At 43.6% G+C, this 24,089-nt stretch overlaps 1 protein-coding gene across 1 annotated transcript; it reads left to right on the top strand.

The window, feature by feature from the left end:
• Window positions 1-910: 910 nt before the first annotated feature.
• Window positions 911-23,199, top strand: TM4SF18 (transmembrane 4 L six family member 18). Its single transcript, XM_079978567.1, has 10 exons — window positions 911-1,356; window positions 4,157-4,249; window positions 4,633-4,781; window positions 6,382-6,538; window positions 6,857-6,949; window positions 13,058-13,303; window positions 16,668-16,757; window positions 18,599-18,741; window positions 20,134-20,314; window positions 21,062-23,199. The coding sequence occupies exons 1-10, from the start codon at window positions 1,180-1,182 to the stop codon at window positions 21,074-21,076; spliced, it is 1,344 nt and encodes a 447-aa protein (XP_079834693.1). The 5' UTR covers window positions 911-1,179; the 3' UTR covers window positions 21,077-23,199.
• The last annotated feature ends 890 nt before the right edge of the window (window positions 23,200-24,089 follow it).

Raw genomic sequence — 24,089 nt, 5'->3', positions numbered from 1 at the left:
GGTTGGAGCTCTAGATTAGGACTTGGGAGACCAGGGTTCAAATCCCCACTCAGCCACGAAGCTACCAGATGGCCTTAGGTCAGTCACAGTCTGTTTCAACCTGACCAAACGAAAACCTTGTTATGAAGATAAAATGGAGAGGAGGAGAGCAATGTATGCCACCCCTGAGCTCCTTGAAGGAAAGGCAAAACATGAGTGCAATAATGACAGGACTCCATCATCTGACAATACCTTTGATTACTGGAACCTTGTGGTGAAGTGTAGATTAAAAAAATCTAATAAAATAATGTTAGAGAGAAACAACATTATTCACTATGTTCTGCTCGGCTTTCCAGGGGGAATAGTAGCAAGTGTAGGAGCCAGAGTGCTTGACCTTTGGTCTGATCCAAGCAAGGCAACCTGTGTCCTTAACTCTTTGACAGCATAAACCCAGCTGAAATCAATGTGATTAGTCTTCGTTTAAATTTAGTTATCCAATGCTCTATAAATGTCCTCCTTCTGAAAGGTTTCTCACTCACCTGTAGTTTTAAAATTCAGCAACGGGTTTATTTGGTGGCATTTTTACAATTCCAGCCTCTTTGTGTCGTAAACCCAGTGCTTTTTTTTTTTTTTTTATAAAAAAAGCATGTTAATGGGTACTCTCATTTTCCTACTCATATTGAAATACTGCCCCTCAATGGGGCCACACTTAGATTCACACAATGTTTAGGGGTCTGCGTCCCCCCAGAAAAAAGCACTGCGTAAACCACTTCAACATATTCGGAAAAGCAACCATTTTATATTGTTCCTGGCAGAGCATTGCATTTCCTCTCATCCCTTTCCAGGTTGTTGTTTTTTTTTTAGCTGCCTTTATGTCTAGAAACCTGTTCTTCATGTGGGATTGCCTATGCCATTATTCATTCCTGTAAGGTTAAAATTCAGCTGAAGCGCTGTAGCAATTTGGCAACTGCTTGATTGGAAATGGCCAATGAGGCTGTGCTTCTCCCAGGTCCTACATTCTTCAGTCCCAGTGGCCATTCATCGCTTATGTGTAATAATCATCCAGGTAACTAGGTAGCCCAAGGTATTTAAGAAGGAATGAGCACAGCTCTCTCTCCCCCTTTTCGCTCTTGGATAGGTACATGCAGGCAGATCCTTGGCTCTACCGACTGACAGAACATTTACAAAACTGCAAGCAACATGTGTTACGGGAGATGCATTAAATATGTTGGGTACAAGCTGCTGATTCTTGCTGTGCTCTGCATCGTAGCAAACATCCTGCTTTATTTTCCCAATGGAGAAATAAGATACGCTTCACACAACCACCTCAGCAGATACGTCGGCTGTCTTCATGGCATTGTAGGAGGAGGTATTTTGGTGAGTAACAAATCACTGTATGTTTCCTTTCTCACAATGGATGTTCTTATGCTTCTCTTCCCTCAGCTGCTGAATTTCATGTTCCAGAAAAATTTCCACATGGCCTCACTGGATTTGGAATCTTTGCCATATTTTTATTTTTTATGTTTACTTTTTTTAAGTTTCAAAAATTCAGAGTTTTTGCAGAAAAATAAACCAACAAAATGAACTGCAAGTTTTTCCCCCTTTTCAAAATTGACCTTGTGGCACGATCTGTCCTTTCGCTGTCCTTTCAGAATCCTAAAGTGATGTTGCTCTAGTCAAGACCAAAGTGTCTTGGCTAGCACCTCTTGGAAGCCACCAAGACATCTGCTGAAGAACTGAAGTTAAACCAGAAAGTTTAACCAGAATGATACTAGTGGGGCCTGCAACAAAATGTTGCAGTGTATCCCCACCTCCTAAGAGGAACACTCTTATTCAGAGCTCCAGATAGCCTAGAACAGGATCCTTGAAGGCCTCTGTGAGGTGGTTGTGGGAGATTCAGAAATAAGGAATGGAATAAAAGATTTCACCCACCCACTTGATGTCTTCTCCTGCTGAGCACGAATTCTATTTTATGGCGGGAAGCATGCAGTGTATAGTAAAACTTACTATATACTTACTATATATTGTCAGAGTATTGAGAAGATTACCGTAAGTTGCTCTTTTCCTCTGTTCTCCCATTTCCCCCTTCTTTCATTTCGCTTTCAAAACTGACACGTAAATATTCTGAATCTCAAAAGTGATGTCTTTTAGACATACACACACACGGTGTGCCTTTTTAGAGTCAGTTGACAACAATATCCTAAAGGATCATAGTTTCATGTTGGGCAGTTTCCTGGTTTTAAAGATGGCATTTTTTTTTAATTCACAAATGAGTATGTTACTAAGGGTGTCTCCTGGACAGTAGAAGCCATTACCTTGGTTTCGGGTGTCTGTTTCACTTCAAAACTGATCAGTCCTCAACCATCTCATAGCCTTCAACATTCCTCAGGTGCAAATTGGGGCATTTCTCTCTCCCCCCACAACTGACCCACCTCGACCCCCCTTTTTGCTGCCCCTCCCCCCTCCACAGAGCATTTCCTATCAGAGAAAGAATGAGTGCCACCATCATTACATGAATAGGACACAACACACTGTCCTGGGGAAACCCCTTAATCCTGATTTTATTTTATTTTCTTTGGTAAATTTACAAAAAGACAAACCACACACCAATAATGATATTTCAGAAAGGGGCGAGAATAGATGCGGACAGACAAAGCATTTTTTTAAAAAAATGTATTTTTAATCTCTTGTTGGAAGCCGCCCAGAGTGGCTGGAGAAACCCAGCCAGGTGGGCGGGGTATAAATAATAATAATAATAATAATAATAATAATAATAATAAATTTTAATTTTTAAAGCATTAAAAATAAATGAATAGACTCCCTGCACTTTGTTCCGCTTCCTCTTTCTTCCCACCCAGGAAGACCCTGCCCTCTGCCTGCCCCTCAGAGCCGGCACAACTCGGTGGCAGCAGCTACCAGCTACCCAAGGGAGGAGGCTGGCCACAGCAGCCATGGAGAGGCGGTGGGGCGCTCCCTTGCAGCTGCCACTGCCGCCGTCGCTGCCGCTGCCCTTCGGGACAAGCGCTGGCCTGAGCTAGAATGCAGCAGAACAGCCGGGGGAAATAGGGACATTCCAGGATCAAAACAGAAGCTTTCACCATTCTGGGACTGTTCTGTTCCTGGAAAATCGGGACGCTTGGAGGAGGGTATGCCACCTTTGTTTGCTACAGGAGCTGGCAATGGGGAAGAATACACCTGTAGACATGGCCTCTGGGCAGCTGTGTAGCTGCTGAGTGCTGGAGCAGTCAGGGAATGGGGCAGTAGCAAGGTCAAGGCTGTTTGGGCATGGCAAAAAATAGAGGCAAACCAATGCTCCTGTTGATGCACCTGAACCTTCCTGAACTTGCCCTCCCACTGTTCCTGGTGGTGACGCTGCTGCCAAGACACCAGGTCTGTGGTGGCACCTCTCCCTGATGGCCTGTCCTAGAATTATAGGTGCCTAGGAAGGTGTCGGCTAATAATCCCTTCTCCTACTGTGGTTCATGACATCATTATGACAAGACCTAAACATCCCCTCTCAGCTGATTCAGGCCAATAATTTTTTCAGCAGCCACCTCTCTCTTGTGCAGTGACGGGGAGGGGCAAATGAAGGAAGTGGAACAGTTTAATTTCAAATTAGGCCAGGTTTGATTTAGCCAGGTTTGATTTAGCTAACAAGCTTGAATTGGTACATTGACACTTGTTAGCCAATGGGCTACAGGCTAAAGTCATGAAGTCAAATCCATTAATTACGGTGGTCTGATATTGGGCAACTGCAAAAAAAATCTTTTGGTTTAATTAGCTAGAAGAAATCGGACATAAATGAGATACAAGATGTAAGCTGAGCCACATCAGTAGGCATGATCGAAACTAATCAGAAACTCATACTGAGATGTGGGATGCAGATACAGTGGTACCTTGGATGACAGACACTTCAGGTTAGACTCTGCTCACCCAGAAATAGTACCTCGGGTTAAGAACTTTGCTTCAGGATGAGAACAGAAATTGTGCTCCGGCGGTGCAGCGGCAGTGGGAGGCCCCATTAGCTAAAGTGATGCATCAGGTTGAGAACAGTTTCAGGTTAAGAACGGACCTCCAGAATGAATTAAGTTCTTAACCCAAGGTACCACTGTACAATCGCTGATCTAATATAATTGTTTGCAATACAACTGTTTGTTTGTTTTTAAATTAAACCTAGGTGTTGATCCCGGCATTTGTGCTCATTGGACTCGAAAATGAGGGGTGTTTCCATGGATGCTTTCCCCACGAGCACCATGGGAGAAACTGCGCAGTAAGTGAGCCTTTTCCCTTTGCCAGTCATTTAAATATGAGACCCAATCAGAAACTCAGAGGAGGCTGTTCATTCCTTTCATTGGTGGTGGCTACCTATCGCAGCTGGTTGGGTGGATGGCAGGGAGGCCAACACTAGGTGGCGCCAGAGCCAATGGCAGGCAGAGCCAACCATTTCTAATGTTGTCCTCTTCCCTACTGAGTTCTACACTTAGACTGATTAGGAGGAACCTGACAACCAGAACCACATCCTGGACTATTTCTTAAGCAAGAAGGCAAGAAAATGGGACTGGCTGAGGGCAGACTGGAGTGGTGGGGCAATACCCCATTTGCCATAACAGACCAGCCTCCCCTGACTCCATTCTTTCTACTTTCCTATTGTAGCTGCTGGCATCAGTCGTGGTGGCCGCTGTTGGGATTCTCGGTGCTGGATACTGCTTCATCATTTCAGCTTTGGCTTTGGCCGAAAGACCTTACTGTTATTGCACTGATGACCACAGCGGGTGCTATCCGTTCTTAAACACTCATGGAGGGTATGTAAGCTTTCCTGTGGCAGACTGCAGGGGCCTTTTTGACTGCAACGCTCATCATCTTGGGCAACTAGCCATGTGGACTGAGAATGATGGGTGCTGGAGCTCAAACACCTTTGCATACTGCCCAGGCATCAGAGTCTATTATTCTATGTTGCTGGTTTTATTTTGATTTTTTAAAGACTATCTTGTCTGATTATATTGGCATTTTAAAGGTATATTTTATGTAAACTGTCTGGAGGTTTTGATTATTAAGTAGTACAGTGGTTCTCAAACTTTCAGAATGAAAATTTCCTTGCGCCACAGTGAAATTTTTATTGATGAGAAGTACATTGAAAAAGGAAAATCTCTGTCCTCTTTCTGTTTCGACATCATATTTTTCCATGTATAAGTCTATATTTTTTCCTAAATTTTTGAAGTTTAAAATAAGCGATCGTGCATAGTGCGTTTTCTTAATTTTGATTCCCAAAAAATAGGGGGCGTTTTATTCATGGAAAAATACGTGTGTGTGTGTGTGTGTGTGTGTGTGCATGCTTTAAGTATGCATACAGATTCAATGAGAGGTGTGACTTGGCTTTTGCTGGGTAATCTTTTATATTAAGTCTAATTTGAGATAAACAAACCCCCATTTCCTCATCAACACAAATGAATTGTTTAAATGTTTCTGTGATAGCCCTTGAATCTTCCCACCCCTCTTGCCATACTCTCCTGCCACACCCTTTGAGAACCACTGAAGTAGTATATTGCATCCTGTCATTCATCACCATCCCTGACCACTGGTCCTGCTAGCTAGGGATGATGGGACTTGTAGTCCCAAAACAGCTGGAGACCCAAGTTTGGGAAACCCTGGTGCACACAAATGAATAAACTTGGGTACGAGAATGCATTAGGGAAGACTGCTTGCAAGAATGTGTATGTCGGGGGGGGGGGAGAGCCTACAAAAATGTATATACCAAGTGGTACCTTGGTTCTCAAACTTAATCCATTCCAGAAGTCCGTTCGACTCCCGAAACTGTTCGAAAACCAAGGTGCGGCTTCTGATTGGCTGAAGGAGCTTCCTGCACTCAATCGGAAGCCGCAGAAGCCATGTCGGACGTTCGGCTTCCAAAAAACATACACAAACCAGAACACTTACTTCCGGGTTTGTGGCATTTGGGAGCCAATTTGTTTGGGAGCCAAGCCATTCAAGTACCAAGGTACCACTGTTTGAGTACTAAAATTCGGATGAATTTTCAGGAGGACTTTTCTTAGAAATTGCAAACTGATGCAGAAATGTGAAGAATTGAACTTAAGACTGAAAAAATAAGAAACGGAAAGAAATAAAAAGTGACAGATTTGTCTATTTCTAGATGCAGACAGTCCCTCTCCAGGGAGGAAAAACCATGTTGTGAGGAGATTTTCTGCTGTTTTTCTCTCTCCCTTCCTCCCTGTCTGAAAAAGCAGCGTATATTCACGGCAGCACAGGAATAGGGAGCAAATATCTTCAAAATATTAAATAGGGACAAAGGCTATTAAATTTATTAGAACAATTTGTTGTTGTTCTTGTGGCACCTTTCCCCCACTTCCACAGCTACAAATTAATATTTGTGATTGTTTTCAATAGGTACCTGTGCCATGAGCCAAGGCACATTGTTACCTGGAACGTGACCCTGTTCGCCATCCTGCTTGTTTTGAGCGGGATCGAAATAATTATCTGTACCATTCACATAATAAGGGGCTGTCTCGGAGGCGCATGTGCCGTGTGCCACGTTCACAAAGAGGTAAGTGTGTTTAAAGGCTACCCAAAGCTTTCAACAAGTATTTTTGGGGTTATATGATCATGCAGAAACTGCCCATGATGCTTTACGAGCTGATTCAGCGAGCCAAGGATGGCCATTATGTCTGTGTCATTAGGAAATTCATGCCTGGACAAGCGAATACAAAGTATATTTCTATATTTATTGCATTTATAGGTCCCTTTTGGGCAATGCCCCCAAAGCAGCCGTACCATAAAAATGTAAATCCAATAAAATGTTAGCAATTACAACGCAGCAAAACAGACATCAAAAAGAACCAAACACTACTAATTGGTTTTGCAGCACAGAATCGATCCAGCTTGTGGGCCCCAACCAAATGAGTGTTGCCGCTCAAGAGAGCTGGGCATGTGCTTAAAACACTCCCAAGCAGCTTCAGTGTGACTTAAAAATGCTTGGCCACAATCCAAAATAGAGGTGAGTGCATTCATGTTTATAGGGTTGCATCTGACTAAATGATGTTTGGAGTAGACACACTGAATACAATCTGTCATGACCATTTGTACCAATGACTCTACTCTGAGTGTGACGTATCTGGACACAACCCATAGATTTCAGCGCAATGATGTATTTTCAGTGCTATCTTGGATTGTGGCTCTTAGCTTTGGCATGAGAGCAGTTGTTCTTCGACTACAATTCCCATCATCACCAGCCAGCTTGGACCAGAGGTCGGGGATGATGGGAGTTGTAGTCCAACAACATCTGGGGACCCAAGGTTGAAGAAGACTGCATGACAGTATGCCTTTCCCAAATGTTGCATAATGTTACATCGGTGGGATTTGCTCATATGAAAAGATGAGAATGTGTGCAAGTGTCCCATGATGTTAATTTCCTCCCAAAATTTCTAAATGATTTGGTCACCAGAGCTTTTACTGCCATATTTAGTTTTATAATCTTCTGGTCTCATAAGGAGTATCTACTACCCATTTTACTTCCAAGCATTGTTCCTTTGGTCCTTGAGTGACTATCATTTTCTCTCTTTCGTGGGAACATCTGATGGTCAATCAACCAAAATCTTGTTGTACAGGAGTGAGAAACATCACACAAGGAAGAAGCCCCACTATTTTCTGTGTGAATGACACTCTACCAAAGGATGCCAACACTAAAGTTGGTGTCACAACAGAGGATCTAGCAATGGGGAGTTTCCCTCATTCAGATCAGTGCATCAGCTCTGAAAATGAATCATGATCCATTGAAATTGATCTTGAATTCAGTGAACTCTGCATTGGGCTGCCTATACTGTATAAATGGATAAGGGTTTTGGATTCTGGGCTATTGCTCTCATGTATTTATCAAATGTGTGTTTTTAATCTTTTACAGACCTGCCCTTGCTAAAACGCTTGGACTTGGAAATGGGTTGAAAACTTCTCATGCTTCACTGTAATTATTCCTGTATTTTTTTTGAACTGAGACAAAACTCATATTCTTAGCACTTGTTTTATATAGCATATGTACTCTGTTCATGTCACATACGTTGTTCCCGAATAGCATTGTTTAAAAACTTCTGGCACGTAACTCGGCAATTAAAAGAAGTATATTGTGCCAGATCCCCTTTGAGCTCTCTTACGTTACAGAAATGTAACTATATTGTTAGCTGTGCAAGCGTAGACCGATGGATCATTTAGGCTGCCACCTTGAACCCACGTAACTGGGAGTAAGCCCTACTGAACTCAGTGAAATTTACATCTGAGTAGACATGTGTAGGATTGCGTTGTTAGCATATATTATACTGTTTTCCATCGTTAATTGGATGGTTTTCAATGTTCTATTTTTCATGTATAAATTGATTTCCCCCAACAAGAAATTTATTGCTTCAAATGACAGCACTAGGAGCTGTAGCTGAGTAATGGTACCAGTAAAAGTCTGGACTCATTTTATTAGGGATCATGGGCGTAGTCAGGATTTATGTTAGGGAGGGGCAGGACACCTGTCACCGTCCTCTGTCTAGCAGATTCGGAATGAAATGTTGTTTTAAATTACTTTTTTTTTTACCCCAAGTGCTCAGAAAAATCTGTCAACCTTTCTACAGTTTCTACTTTTAGTAAAGTATTTTTATTTATTTACTTCATTTAGGAGGGGGCAAGTGCTCCCCCTGCCCCCTTGCCTATGCCCATATTAGGGGCGTGTCATATATCTCCTCCTTCAGGTGTTCAAAATGAACCCGGGGAGGGAGCAAAGTTGAGTACATTAGCTCCACGTCCCACCACCATGGAAGCAAATTTCAGATGCAAAGGTCTGAAGTGGGATTCCAAGCTAAACCCACATAGAAGTCCTCCTGAGATCGAGACCCCTGCCTTGCTTGCATTCTCAAGCATGGGGAAGATTCCGAGTATGTTTAGCCAAATGCACTTAGAATAAACTTCAGACCTTTGCGCTCAGTGTGTTGAAGTCAGAAGTGGAGTTGAGGTCAGGGCTGGCGTGCGTTCTCCACCTTCCTCCCACAGTCTCTGTCTTCACACATTCCGTGGAATGCCTGATTAGGGCTGGAGTTGTATTATTTATCCTTTATGGATATAGAGATATATTTGGGGAGTGCATACCTAAGGAGCAGAGAGGCTGCTTCCTTGAACATTGTATCTTCCTATAGAAGAAGGAAGTAAGATGACGTCAAGGTGGGAAGGAGGGAAGGAGATTCGACTTAAAAAAGATTGGGTTGAAAATTAAGATGACGGTGATCCATAACAGTAACAATAAAATAACCCCCACAACCCCCACGTGTGTTTTCTTTCTTTTCACGTCTTTCATAGAGATTCATTTCACTGCCGAACAAAATTCACAGTTAAATATACAGATCTGAGAAGGTTATGAATGAATTGGCACCGGAAATAGTCCACATGAAGCGCTGCAAGGAAATCGCTAAAGAGAAAGGCAGCTCGTGCGCTAAAATTATAAGCTATTGCATCTCTGTAGTAAGTGAAATAAAAAAGAACTGCAGAGTTGGAAGGGGACTAAGAGGGCCATCTAGTCCAACCCCCTGCCATGCAGGAATCTCAACTAAAGCATCCATGACAGATGACCATCAAACACCTCCAGGGAAGGGGAGCCCACAACCTCCTGAGGGGGATGATTCCACTGATGAAATAACTAACAAACGTCAACTCCCAGCAGTCTTTGAAGAAACCTTTGTAGTTAAGTGGTATAAAACCATCTTATGTTTGCAGTGTACATGTGTTCCTTGTCTTTCATCTCTCCTCACTGTAAGAAGATATCCTCTTGCACACTTGATTTGCAGTTAGTGCAAAACTGGAAGTGATCTTTATAAGTCATGACAAAAATCTTTTCGGCTTTCTGATGCGAGTAGAGACTAACATGAAATGATGGCAATGACATAACGCCTACTGATGAATTCTAAACTCTTTCAGAACAAAAACCTTACGTCTGGCAAATGAATTGCTTTTGATCAAATTTGGTTTCAGTCAGCAGGTAGGTTATTCAACTCTCTCGGCAAGCAGCAACAACTAGGAAACTTGTCATTTATGGGAATGTAGCTGTAACTACATTCCCACTTGTCATTTATGGGAATGTAGCTGTAACTATTGGGGACGCAGGTGGCGCTGTGGGTTAAAGCCTCAGCGCCTAGGACTTGCCGATCGAAAGGTCGGCGGTTCGAATCCCTGCGGCGGGGTGCGCTCCCGCTGCTCGGTCCCAGCGCCTGCCAACCTAGCAGTTCGAAAGCACCTCCGGGTGCAAGTAGATAAATAGGGACCGCTTACCAGCGGGAAGGTAAACGGCGTTTCCGTGTGCGGCTCTGGCTCGCCAGAGCAGCGATGTCACACTGGCCACGTGACCCGGAAGTGTCTCCGGACAGCGCTGGCCCCTGGCCTCTTAAGTGAGATGGGCGCACAACCCCAGAGTCTGTCAAGACTGGCCCGTACGGGCAGGGGTACCTTTACCTTTACCTTTAGCTGTAACTATTGCAACACTAAGCAACAGTTGAGAAACTGTCTGTTAATTAGCAATCCAACAAAAGCAGAGGACATTTCTTCTGTTTGGCATGCACAATCTATGATTAAATTTTTTTGTCTGTGGAAAGCCACTTTGAGCTGTGGAAAAGCAGCACACAAATGGTGTGGTCTTCAGACATTGCATCCCAAGTACAACCCAAACTCCCTTCTTACAACTTCTTTCTGGGGTGGGAGAAAGCCTGCTGCAGGCCTACATTTAGAGCCCGGCCAGAGAGTTGTATATAATCCTATTTGATAAACATAATATTACTAGCACCCGCATGCAGTCTGAAATCAGTAGTCACGTTTCAACAAACAAAACCACTAAGAAAAGGAACTTACTCAGTTAAATGATAGCCCTCCCTCAACTTATTCCCACACATCTGCATTTAGAACTGCAGTACACTGAATTCTGTTGTTTTCAAGAAAAAAAGTGCATCCTATATTTCGATACTAGAATTGAAATTGTTCTATGTTTTTGTGAAAACAGGTTAGGAAGAACATAGAAAGATGCCTTCTACCAGGTATGAGATAATTTTTGTTGCCTAAAGTTGAGCCCAAATGCTGGAGCCAGTAAAAAGTCTTGTTGTACTTTTCACACACAAATTCTTGTCTGCAGCTTTCCTTTCCTCATGATGCCACCTGAAACAGGTTGCCACACCCTGGTGCATGGAAGACCCAGCCTTTTGTCAAACTAGTTGTTGTCTATTCGGCTTTGAATGACAGGGTTTCAGGAAGAGGTACCAAATTGGTACAAATATAAGCCACCTCCAAATATAAACTGCGCTTCCTGGAACGAGATCTTTTTGAAAGGAAAACATGTACCATAAAGCTCAGAGCAGCTGACAACAGTAAAAATAACACAGTTTATATAAAATCACAATCAATTAATTGAAAAACGTTCTAAAATGAATCCATTCTAAAATCAATTCAGCCAAGCAACGAGTGATACCTGCCGAGAAGGACAGGCGATCCTTTTACAAAAAAAACTTCTGAAGTATCCCAAAGCCCTACGTGGGTCCCAATATCTCATTTTAAATCATGGCTTCTCTACCTAGAAGTACATGATTATAAACCTCACTCAGGTTTTATACAAGCTAGATTTTTTTTGGGGGGGGGGAGTGCAGCCTATATTCAGACCAATACAGTATTACCCATCACCTGCTTTTAACAGTTATGCTTATTTGTTCTTATGGGTATCACGTATTAAAGTACAAAAAACCCAAACCTCTTTGAAATGGAGACAAATGCTACTGCATCTGAAATGGGACAGTCACTGCGAGTGGGAAGGTGAGTTAATGTTTGGGGATGGACTAAGACTTATTTTGGGATGCAGAGGCATGTAAACATCAACTCCTTATTCCGGGTGCTCACCCGGCTCTCTGGAAACTTGGAGCCAACTTGGAGCATCATCCTCACAAAGCAGCACCAAGGTAAAGAAGAGAATTGGTTTGGCGTCCTAATCAACTGTACCTCTTACAGCGTTGGCGCATCTGGCAAGAGGGCATGTTTTCTGGGTGAGCTTGAGGCCCCAAGCTCAGTTAAATGCCAACCCAACTGCATGCTGCTATGGAAAATGAAAAACAGGCAGTCAATTGGTGCTACCTACATAACCTTGTCCTGTTTTTCTTTTATTTTTGGAGAAACCCTGGCTGGATCCAGCGGTGGAACTAGCCACTGGGGCACCCAGAGTCATAGCTGTCAACTTTTCCCTTTTCTTGTGAGGAATCCTATTTGGAATAAGGGGATTTCCCTTAAAAAAAGGGAAACATCGACAGCTATGCCCAGAGCGGTGCATATGCCATGCACCCGGGGTGGGGGTGGGGGGGTGATCGGCATGGCGATCAGTGTCCAGGGGGGATTTTGTCACCCCCCCTCAAGGATGACACCAGGGTCAGACCGCCACCCCCCCTTCCTATGCCCTGGCTGGATCTAGACACATCAAAAAAAAAAGTGATTCAGTTAAATGCATTGTAAACTTCATACAGTGGTACCTCAGGTTAAGTACTTAATTCGTTCCGGAGGTCTGTTCTTAACCTGAAACTGTTCTTAACCTGAAGGACCACTTTAGCTAATGGGGCCTCCTGCTGCAGCCACACGATTTCTCTTCTCATCCTGAAGCAAAGTTCTTAACCCGAGGTACTATTTCTGGGTTAGCGGAGTCTGTAACCTGAAGCGTCTGTAACCTGAAGCGTATACAACCCGAGGTACCACTGTAAAGGGAAATCCCATTGGCGAAAGACAGGACTCCACAGCACCATCTGGTGTCATAGTGTTATAATTCATATAAAGCGCTTTTTCTTTACTGAGTCCCCTGTCTTCCGAAGAGCGACTGAGGTTTGAGTGGGAATTCCCTTTAGAGCCGAATTTTCTCAGAGGAACACCTTCCCCTCCTTTCAAGGATATGACAAGAACTCCAGCCAGTGGCATTTGCCTATTGTTCTACGAACCGCAAAGCTTTGATTTGCTGGGCACTGAGCTTGTTTGAGAAGAATCATATCCCGGCAACCGGGTTCTTGTCAATGCGAAATGACTCAGTTGAAACAAGAAAGTTGAGAAGTTTGACAACTTGGCAGGAAGGATTGGCCACCACCTTCTCTGCCCTTTTGAGATGGGGTTACAAAAGTGTGGCGGCTGCCTCAGTTGCCTGTTAATCCCCCTAGCACTTTGGAGCATTGTTATAAATATCCTGCTCTATTTTCCTGATGGGAAAGCTCTGTATGCTTCCAGCAACAATCTCACCAACTATGTGTGGTATTTTGAAGGAATCTGTTTCTCCGGTGTTATGGTAAGTGTGGTTTCTGCTTTCTTTTTTGATTGCTTCTCTAGGGATCCCTGCAACAAGGTGCTAATCTGCTGTGTGATCTTGCAATGTCTGAAGGGGCAGATGGGGGGAAGAAAAGAGAAGTGGCTTTATTTTAGAGACAGGAAATGTAATTGGGATCCTGAAATCAAGGGTGACAGCCACCCAAAAGAAAGAGCTTTTTAATATAGGCTTATTTGCCAACAACATACAAAAGCATTTACTACAGAGGAGGGATGGCGGGGGCGGCGGAATTCATTTCACATTTAAAGCTGAATCGATCAAATCTGCATTTTCTAGAACAATATGAGGACCGAAACAGAGCCGCCTTCCAAAATTCTCACTTATTCAAATTTTGTGATACATTTGTAAACTAATATTTTTACAAATATATTAGGGGAAAGTGTGCATATGTCCGTGAACATAACTTACAAAATGCATTATATCAGGGGAAATTGCTTGCAAAAAAATGTATGTTATTCAAAGTTACATACAATTTTTTATTGCTCTTTAAACAAATTCAAATACAAGAGCCACTTCTCCAGCAGTACATCTAATGTTGTTTGTTCTAGCCATTGACTTTAAACATAAACTTACACATTCAGTCTTCAAGCATATTACTTAATGTATTCCCTCCACTGAGAATACTGAGCAGTTTGGTATAACAAAGTCTTGATTTGGGCCATTAACATAGTTAAAGAAAGAGGTCCACGTTTCTTGGAAGGTGTCTCTATTCGTTATGCCTTTATTTGCTCTCCTGTGTCTGCTGAGATGCTTAGAAATTGCTGTATCCCATATGTTCAGGGCAAAAATATATTTATTAGGAATAAGTCAGATTAAAATGCTGATCATTTTTATAAGGATTTTAAAAAACAAAAAAGCAACACACACACACACACACACCCGCAAATGGTGGCAGAAATGTGGAGAATTGAACTTTAAACTGGAGAAAGCTGAGAAAACCAAAACTGGCAGAGCCTTCCATCCTACTCTAGTGTAATATAAGTGTGATCTCAATATGTATGACATGGGCTTGAACTAATGAGAACTGGCAGATGATATGACTATGGTAGCCAGTGTTTGTTGGACTGAATACCAAACAAAGTGCTTCCTTTATTCATTTATGTACAGTGGTACCTCAGGTTACATACGCTTCAGGTTACATATGCTTCAGGTTACAGACTCCGCTAACCCAGAAATAGTACCTCGGGTTAAGAACTTTGCTTCAGGATGAGAACAGAAATCGTCCTCCGACAGTGCAGCGGCAGCAGGTGGCCCCATTAGCTAAAGTGGTGCTTCAGGTTAAGAACAGTTTTGGGTTAAGAACAGACCTCCAGAACGAATTAAGTACTTAACCCAAGGTACCACTGTATTTCAAAGTGTTTATACCATTGAATTCAAAATCAGAGCAGCTCAGTGTAGAGTTGCATAAGGCAACCGTGCTTATTGGAAAACACGCCCCTTTGAAATTAGCAGGACTGCCTTCTAAGTAAATAAGATCAGGAGTTAGGTGGTTAACTTAAGTCAAATGGATTTCAATGGGACTTCATGGTGACTATCCTTTGTATTCCCCTCAATATAGAGCAGGGGCCATAGCTTAATGGAAGTGCATTTGCTTCGTATGCAGAAAATCCCAGTTCCAATTCTCCCAGATAGAGCTGGGAGATAACCTTGTCTGAAAGCTTTCAGAGCTGCTGCCAGAGCTGAACTAGATAGACCAATAGTCTGGCTCTTTATAAAGCAGCTTCCTGGGTTCCGAGATGGATATTGTAGCAAAATCTACTTTTCCCTTTTAATATATCATACATCACAGATTGGACCTGCTAGACACAACTAGAAGCCAGTATTTATTTTCCAAAAGGAGAAAGATTTTTATCTCCAAATTTTTTCAGCTGCAAGGGAACTGGTTATGGTTACTCATTTATTTGGGAAAGACACTCGCTTTAACTTTGTGAAGATTAGATGTTCAGCACTATCTGATCAAAATTTATTTATAATATAATTTTTACACAGCCGTTTTAGGCTTAACTTACCGCCAGCGGCTCATAATATCCCTTTATAGTATACCATATTTTTGTGAGCATCACACTGTAGTTCATATGCCTACCAATAGGTGGCCATACCAACTGCAGCATGGCAAGAGAATGGCAGGCAGGCAAGCAAGCAAGGAAGCAGCACAGGTGGCAGCAAGTCCAGGTAAGCTGCTGAGGAAGGAGCAATGTTTAATGGAAAGGGGAGGGGCACGCCTCAGCCATCTGCTGAATATCTCTCTGAAGAGCTTCCCACCCTCCTTTAAACACTGCTCCAGTGCTGTTTAATGGAAAGTGGGGATGCTTCAGAGAAGTCTTGCTCCAAGGGATGCTTGCTCTGTTGCTGGAGCAGTGTTTAAAGGAAGGTCGGAAGTGGTTTCACAAATCATTTCCCTAAAATTAAACGAACTGTGAGGGAAGGAAACTGGGGTTCGGTGGGTGGAGAGGAGTGGGGATTTGGTCAGGTGTGGGAGAAATGGTTAAGCAGATGGGGGGTGTTCATGAGTGGAGTGAGCGGGGGGGCAACCTCTAGTCCAGCGGTTCTCAACCTGTGGGTCCCCAGATGTTGTTGCACTACAACTCCCATCATCCCTGAGCTCTGGCCTTGCTAGTTAGGGGTGATGGGAGTTGTAGTTCAACAACATCTGGGGACCCACAGGCTGAGAAAGGCTGCTCTAGTCAATATAAAAACACAACAAATTGTAGAGGTTTCTGGAGACACATGCTACAATTCTAGCTTATGGAGCAGGCATAGGCAAACTCAGCCCTTCAGATGTTTTGAGACTACAATTCCCATTATCCCTGACCACTGGTCCTGTTAGCTAGGGATGATGGGAGTTGTAGTCCCAAAACATCAGGAGGGCCGAGTTTGCCTATGCCTGTTATAGAGTTTATAAAGGTAAAGGGACCCCTGACTATTAGGTCTAGTCGTGACCGACTCTGGGGTTGCGGTGCTCATCTCACTTTATTGGCCAAGGGAGCCAGCGTACAGCTTCCAGGTCATGTGGTCAGCATGACTAAGCTGCTTCTGGCGAACCAGAGCAGCGCACGGAAACGCCATTTACCTTCCCACTGGAGCGGTACCTATTTATCTACTTGCACTTTGAGGTGCTTTCGAACTGCTAGGTTGGCAGGAGCTGGGACTGAGGAACGGGAGCTCACCCCGTCACGGGGATTCAAACCGCTGACCTTCTGATCGGCAAGTCCTAGGCTCTGTGGTTTAACCCACAGTGCCACCTGCGTCCCTCTTTATAGAGTCTATAAGAACGTGATATTATTGGATACCATATCCTCTGTGACTTCCATTCCTGCCTTTCCAGATGCTTATGCTGGCAGCACTTTTAATATTCCTGGACCGAGACACCTTCCAAAAATGCTGCCCAAGTGAAAGCTGCACCAGGACCTACAGGGTGCGTATCTTGCTTCCACACATGGCATTTGTGCCGAAAACTTCCTTTGACCCTTTCTGCTCCCATCTCCTTCCTTACTCTGTACCGGAGAGGAAAAGAAAGAGGCTACCTCTGATCTCCACAGCTCCTCCTGGGGTGAAAAACAACAACAGGAAGAAGTGCTCCCACTGCTCTCAAATTGACGGAAACCTTTTCTGTTTTTGTTTTTGTATGAGATACTCTGGGATTCCGGCCAATTTCTTCCTGCCTCAAACGCTCATCACTGTGGGGTGAATGACACGTTGCTTCCAGACAACCTGTTTTATTGAGCATTCATCCTGACTTGTTTGCACAAAGCTTGCTGGGAGATTAGATGGCATTGGCTATTTATGGAGCATTCGTTCTGATCTGCGAAGCTGTGGGGAGGGCAGAGTGAGCTGGATGCAGCATCCATGCGCCCTTCGATCCCACCCCAATTGCCCTCCCACCCCCATGCTACACTCCTGCTCCCCCCCCCCTAAAACCAGCACCCATATTGAGAATGTTGACAGCAAATCCAACTGAGAGGTGTTGCAAACAAAATCTGCCCTTATTCCCTTATGGGGCATACAAGAGCCCTTTATAGAATCCTTTGTAGGTTCTCCATTGGTAGTAGAAAATAACAGAGGCCAACCAGAGAATATTGAGAAGCAAAGCAGCTAGTAAGCCTGATCTTTATGAAAGCTGTTGCAACAGGGTGCTCCCCTCACACACAGGAGAGAGGAAGAGGAACCCAGAACCAAGGTGTGCCTGCCCTTGTATAGACATTTTAAATTCACTGCCCTGGAGCTCCAGACCCCCTCTCCATACATCATGCATACACCACAGAAGGGGTGTAACCCAAGACAACCCCCCACAAACATCATACCTACATCATAGAAAAGGCGGTCTACAACAGAAATTTGAATGTTGTTGTTTTTCCTGTCTGCCAGGTTAACTGTTAATGCCTTATCTGATTGCCTTTCCTGGTAGTCTGGCCATTCCTTTGAGATGGTGAATACCCAATTCCTGAGGCAATGGGAAGGTTCCCTCACCCCCTCCCTCCTTGCAGAGAAAATATTTGGTCAGTTTGGGAGTCAAAACGGTTTCAGGACTGTCTTCCTGTGCTGCTCCAGACATGTGGTCCACATATCAATGTACGTGCTTGGTTGGTACATTTATGAACACTTATTACAGTGGTACCTCTGGATGTGAACGGGATCCGTTCCGGAGCCCCGTTCGCATCCTGAATAAAACGTAAGACGTGACTGTGTGTGCGCGGGTCGGGTTTTGCTGCTTCCGCGCATGCATGTGACATCATTTTGAGCGTCTGCGCATGTGCGAGCAGTGAAACCCGGAAGTAACACGCTCCGTTACTTCCGGGTCACCACGGAGCGTAACTTGAAAACGCTCAACCTGAAGCACATCTAACCCAAGGTATGACTGTATATATTAGAAGACCTTAAATTTTTTATTACAAAGGCTATCAGCGTAACACGCCCCCCCCCCAGCAAACTTTGTTCAGACAATGCTCCCTTTCTTGCAGCTTGCTTCTATTGTAGTGATAGCATTCTTCCACCAGTTCCAACAAGGTAGAAGTGTGTTCTTATAACAGCTTGTGCTATTTTGAGACATTGCCTGCTAACAACATTCATTCTAATCTGTGCTAAAGATTATTGCTATTCCCCCCTCTTCCCCCTGGCTCTTTAAGTTACGGAACACTTTCTATGCTGAGTTCATCTAAGTATTGAGTAGAAAACACACACACACACTTTTATCAGGAAACTGAAGTGATGGAATTCCTTCACTGTCATAAAGATAACACTGTGCTCTCTTTAATGCAGCGCTTCATTTCAGTTGTGCTTGCCCTGCTAGGCATCGCGTTCTCTGGATACAGCCTGATCATATCTACTTTGGGTTTAGTGCAGGGCCCATACTGCAGAACCTCCGCTGGCTGGGAGTATGCCTTCAAAGACACTGCAGGCCGGTAAGAAAGAAAGAAAGATTGCTGTCTCTAAGGGGCAGCTTCGAACCAGCCCCCAAAACACCAGACCAAAACACAGAGAGAGCCAGTGTGGTGTAGTGGTTAAGAGTGGTAGACTCATAATCTAGTGAACCGGGTTCGATTCCCCACTCCTCCACATGCAGCTGCTGGGTGACCTTGGGCCAGTCACACTTCTCTGAAGTCTCTCAGCCCCACTCACCTCACAGAGTGTTTGTTGTGGGGGAGGAAGGGAAAGGAGATTGTTAGCTGCTTTGAGATTCCTTCGGGTAGTGATAAAGTGGGATATCAAATCCAAACACCCATCTTTTGAAATATAGAGTCAAATGTGCATATATATTAGTAAAAGTAACATAGGAAAATGCCTTCTCCTAGGGCAAATTGCTTGCAAAAACATGTATCTTAGTAGAAATTTGCAGTAAAATGCTGGTGCCTTTGCACAAGGTGTAGGGGCCTGCAGTTAGGGTCCAGGTTAGTTTTCAGTATGTCCCATGGAGTTCGATGGAACGAGATGAAGACAATCTGAAAAGGCAAAACCTACTTCTTGTTCAGTGTATGTGGGGGTTTAGCCCATGCACTAATGGTGCCCTTAGTGCATGCCTGCATATCTTCCCATAGAAATGAATGGCTGCTATCTGGTCACATGGGGAGAAACTGTGCTTTGAGGCAACATTACAGTGGGGACCCCTCTGTCCCTGATAGCCCATCCACAGAGCCAGCGCAAGACATCTGGCTGCCTGAGGCAAAGGAGAAGATGGTACCTCCCTTCCCATGGACAAAAGCTGGTAGTTGAATCCTACTTCATCACCAGCAATGGGATAATGACTTCCAGTGCACCTGAGATCAGCAGGCTAGTTTGAGGAGTGTAGGCCAAGCCTGCAGCATGCATAGCTCTGATCTCTAATACAATGGATTGACTAGAGGGCAGGCACTGCTGCTCCCCAGCAACTGCCGCCTTAGGCAATTGCCCACATTCTGCCTAATGATAGGGCTGGCCCTGACCACCCACTGTTGATGTAGAAACTCTAATGGGGAATAACATCCCTCACATCTCTAGAAAGCAGCTCCAGAAATGCAGGGGACAAAGGCAACATGTTTCACAGGAGCCATATTTGGGAGAGGAACTGAGGTGGAAGGAAGCAGTATCGTCACCATAGCTAGTTCACAGGGCTAGAATCATGGTTAGATTTAGAAAAGGAAGTGTGGGTCAGTTTCTTTCTTTGAAATAGCCTCAAAGATGGATGAGAAGATGGGGAGTCATGTGGCTATAGCTCTGAATGGGGACTGACACTTCTCCTGCCTGCCAAACTCGACAGGCCTTGAGGTAAATCTACAATAATAGCTTCTAACTTCTTTATGCTGCTGTTTCTCTGATAGCTACCTCACGGATCACGCCTCCTGGTCCGAATGCTCCGAACCTGCCTATGTAGTGGAGTGGAACATCATTTTGTTTTCTATTCTGATAGCTCTTAGCGGCCTCCAAATGTTGATCTGCTTTCTGAAAGTGATTGCAGAGCTAAAGAGGATACTTTGTGGGACCTATTCTGTCTTTGTTCAGGTAAGAGAATCATTCCAGAAGCTGCTTTAAAAAACAGCAAAGAAACAAACCCGTTCTTATAGTCTCTATGGCTAAATGCTCTTCTGTGAAGGATTTGAGTTCCACCCAGTGCTTCCTCTTGTAGAAAAGTAGGTGCCGGTACTCACTATGAAGTTGTTACATTAAGTGTCACACTTTTTGACAAAAAGAGAGAGAGAGAGAGGTGCCAGAAACTAGGTACTCTTGAATACCCCCTGGGGAAAAAAGGACTGCTCTCACTATGCGTTTCTGCCCTGGAATATTTGGGTATAAAGGTAAAGGGACCCCTGACTGTTAGATCCAGCTGCGGACAACTCTGGGGTTGCAGCACTCATCTCGATTTTCTTGGCCGAGGGAGATGGTGTACAGGTCATGTGGCCAGCATGACTAAGCCGCTTCTGGTGAACCAGAGCAGCGCACGGAAACGCCGTTTACCTTCCCGCCAGAGCAGTACCTACTACTATTTATCTACTTGCACTTTGAGGTGCTTTCAAACTGCTAGGTTGGCAGGAGCAGGGACAAAGCAACGGGAGCTCACCCCGTCGCGGGGATTTGAACTGCTGACCTTCTGATTGGCTTTGTGGTATAGGCAGGGCTATGAATATGGTAAGTGTGGCAAATGAATAAATAGCGCTAGCATGCAAAGCTGCATAGGATATAAGTGAAAACTTCCAAGTTCTGGTTTAACTTGTAAGTTAAAATTTGACCTCTTTCTGTTCTTTCCCACAGCCTGCACTGATCTAACATTCATGAGAAAAGAAGCACAGACGCTAGCATGTCATCATGTCTTTGATCACACCTTTTGACTTGCTTGATAATGTCTTGGAGTGCTCCTTCTGTTTTGCTGCATTCCTTTTTTATACGCACACACACACATTTCCATGCCTTAATTATTATTTTTATTCCTTTTCAAAATATTGATACATGAAATTATCAATTAACAACACAAAGAAAAGAACCCCAAACAAGAAAAAAAAAAACAACCCATCCAGACAGCAACAATACCATTTACTCAAAGTACATTTTTCCACCGTGGTAAACTCATTACTTCAAAAAAAAGCGACACAAACCTGTAGTTAACACATTCAGAAATCTATGGATTATATAATGTCACATTCTACAACTGGATTCATTTAGACACTTGCCCTTGAAGAAACCTGTATGAAACAAACTAAATATTTATATGTTACATGGGGTTCAACTCCCTATTTCCCCAGCATGTGATTTATGACGCTACACACCCTTCATTGCAGGTGTGCAATGTTTGGCATATCCACATGTTCTTGCTCCCTGTTTTCATCCCTTCCTCCTCCTTTTCTAATCTGTTTACCTTTCAAGCCCCCTTTTGTATTTGCATATACAAGTGGACTTTCGGTCAGGCAACAGGAAGCGCAAGTGTGCTGTGCTCTTGGAGTGAAATATCAGCTTAACTTGAGGGACACTTGATGAAACAACTGAAGAGGAAGTGCAACAGAATATTTACATGGCGACTCCATCAGATTGGCCTTGTATGTGAATTATATATGGATCCAAGTCAGCAGAGAGAGAGACAGATTGAGAGAGAGAGCTGCAAAAGGGTGCCAAAGATACTCTGTTACCTCAGGTTAAGAACTTAATTCGTTCTGGAGGTCTGTTCTTAACCTGAAACTGTTCTTAACCTGAAGCACCACTTTAGCTAATGGGGCCTCCTGCTGTTGCCGCGCCACCAGAGCACGATTTCTGTTCTCATCCTGAAGCAAAGTTCTTAACCCGATGTACTATTTCTGGGTTAGCGGAGTCTGCAACCTGAAGTGTATATAACCTGAAGCGTATGTAACCTGAGGTACCACTGTATAGGAAACTTTCTGAGGAATTATGTCCTGTTGAGGTTATGTTCACTTTGGGGCTGCATCAAATTGACTGCATCTCGCTCAGCCACCCCATTGGTGGTGAGTGGCATAGGGCTCAATTTTTCCTGGGTAGTCAAATTGGTTTGCTGTTTTGCTGAAGAATTGGTGGATAGCTCAGTCAGTAGAGCACAAGTCACTTATTATCAGTGTCGTGGGTCATTGGGCGAAAGATTCCTGCATTCTAAGGGGTTGGACTAGATGGGCCTTGTGGTTCTGTACAATTCTAAAGAGTGGCTCTTTTAAAAGAAAAAATTGCTGCAGGTGCCAAGGCAAAAAGCAGAGGAGAGGGAGGCTGCTGCAGTGGGATGGGGGGGGGGAGAATAAGCCTCCCACCCCCTCACAAATGCTGCCTAGTAAGTAGGGGCATTTGCTCACATTCCACATATCATTTCACTGCAGGCTCGGTGCTCTTTTCTCAAGTTACACTCACACAGCCCTCTAAATTGACCTAGATATTTTCTCTGCTGACTGATCTCTTGTCATTCCCTCAACTTGTTGCCCTATGGATGCGACGCCTATCATTAGTTTTAAGTGGCAGAAGTGAAGTGGAGCACCTGCTTAATTGACCAGTCCCTTTATCGTTAGGATTCCTAGCCCTGAAACTGTACATTAGCAATTATTTGGGGAGGCGGGGAGAAGCAAGGTCACATTTCCAATTTGTGTCCAAGAAGCAAAAACGAAAGAAAAAGACTTTCAGAATTTCACAGCCTCTGTTTAGTGAATGGCTTCTTTGTCTCATGCTTCAGGGGCAGAGGGTTGGGGAGGGAAAGGAAGGGGGAAAACATCAGTTTTTGTTCAGGCATTGGCTTGGGTAAGCATGGAAGAGACATCTTAACAGCCACAGCGAAAAAATTATTTGACTATAACGACAGACTTTGAAGAGTTGTTTACAGAATATAACTGAGTGTGCAGCCATCTTTTGAAACTAAGCCACTGTTATTTCAAGATTCCCGTTATCAAATAAAGCAATGCAGTGTGTGGCTTGATTCGGTCTGTATCTTATGCGTCTTTACCCCCTATATTTCATAAATTTTTCTCTCCCTAGAAATGGTATTGCTACTGAAAGTCAACTGAGAGCAAAATTGGATGAAATTGCTAAAGGAACTAAATATCTAACTGAAATAAAGCAAATACAGAAAGCAGTACAGTGGTACTTCAGGTTAAGTACTTAATTCATTCCAGAGATCTGTTCTTAACCTGAAACTGTTCTTAACCTGAAGCACCACTTTAGCTAATGGGGCCTCCCGCTGCCTCGCAATTTCTGTTCTCATCCTGAAGCAAAGTTCTTAACCCGAGGTACTATTCCTGGGTTAGCAGAGTCTGTAACCTGAAGCATATGTAACCTGAAGCATATGTAACCCGAGGTACCACTGTAGAAGCTAAATAAGAAAAACCAGACACTAATATATGCATAAAGGAAGTGGTTGAAGCAGAACTTTTGACCATATGTATTGTTGGCATCTGTCTGCCTTGAGAGACAATGGAGTGTCTCCAGGTTTGAAGTCAAACTACTGAAGAATCATAGCGCTTGGGGGCGTCAGGACCCTCATCTTGACATGCTCTGCCTGCAGGGAATTTTAGTTCTAATAATGAACCTACACACATTAGTCATAGGCTAAGTTTTACAAACTACTGTAATAAAAACTCAATAATAGCAATCCTACTGTGTAAACTTATTTCTGGGATTAATTGCATATCCTTCTTTTTGTTTCCTGCACAATGGCTTGTAAAATTTAATAAGACTTTTATTAATTGCATTTCAGTGAATGCAAATGAACTTAATGAAGCAATTAAGCACATTTTTTTTTGTCAAATTACAGAAGGAAAAAGCACATGTTCTTACATTGCAGGAAACGCATATTAATAGT

Source organism: Podarcis cretensis, assembly GCF_951804945.1.
Source record: "Podarcis cretensis genome assembly, chromosome: 5".
In the NCBI taxonomy this organism is placed as follows: Eukaryota; Metazoa; Chordata; class Lepidosauria; order Squamata; family Lacertidae; genus Podarcis; species Podarcis cretensis.
The sequence above is the reverse complement of the archived record's forward strand: the minus strand, read 5'-3'. Positions and strand labels throughout refer to the sequence as shown.

Bases quoted from the DNA above. Each gene is read 5' to 3' on its own strand.
- TM4SF18 (XM_079978567.1), top strand. From the start codon at position 1,180: ATGTGTTACGGGAGATGCATTAAATATGTTGGGTACAAGCTGCTGATT. The intron at 13,304-16,667 runs GTAAGTGTGGTT...CTGCCTTTCCAG, and splicing joins TCTGTTTCTCCGGTGTTATG to ATGCTTATGCTGGCAGCACT. The intron at 18,742-20,133 runs GTAAGAAAGAAA...TTTCTCTGATAG, and splicing joins TTCAAAGACACTGCAGGCCG to CTACCTCACGGATCACGCCT.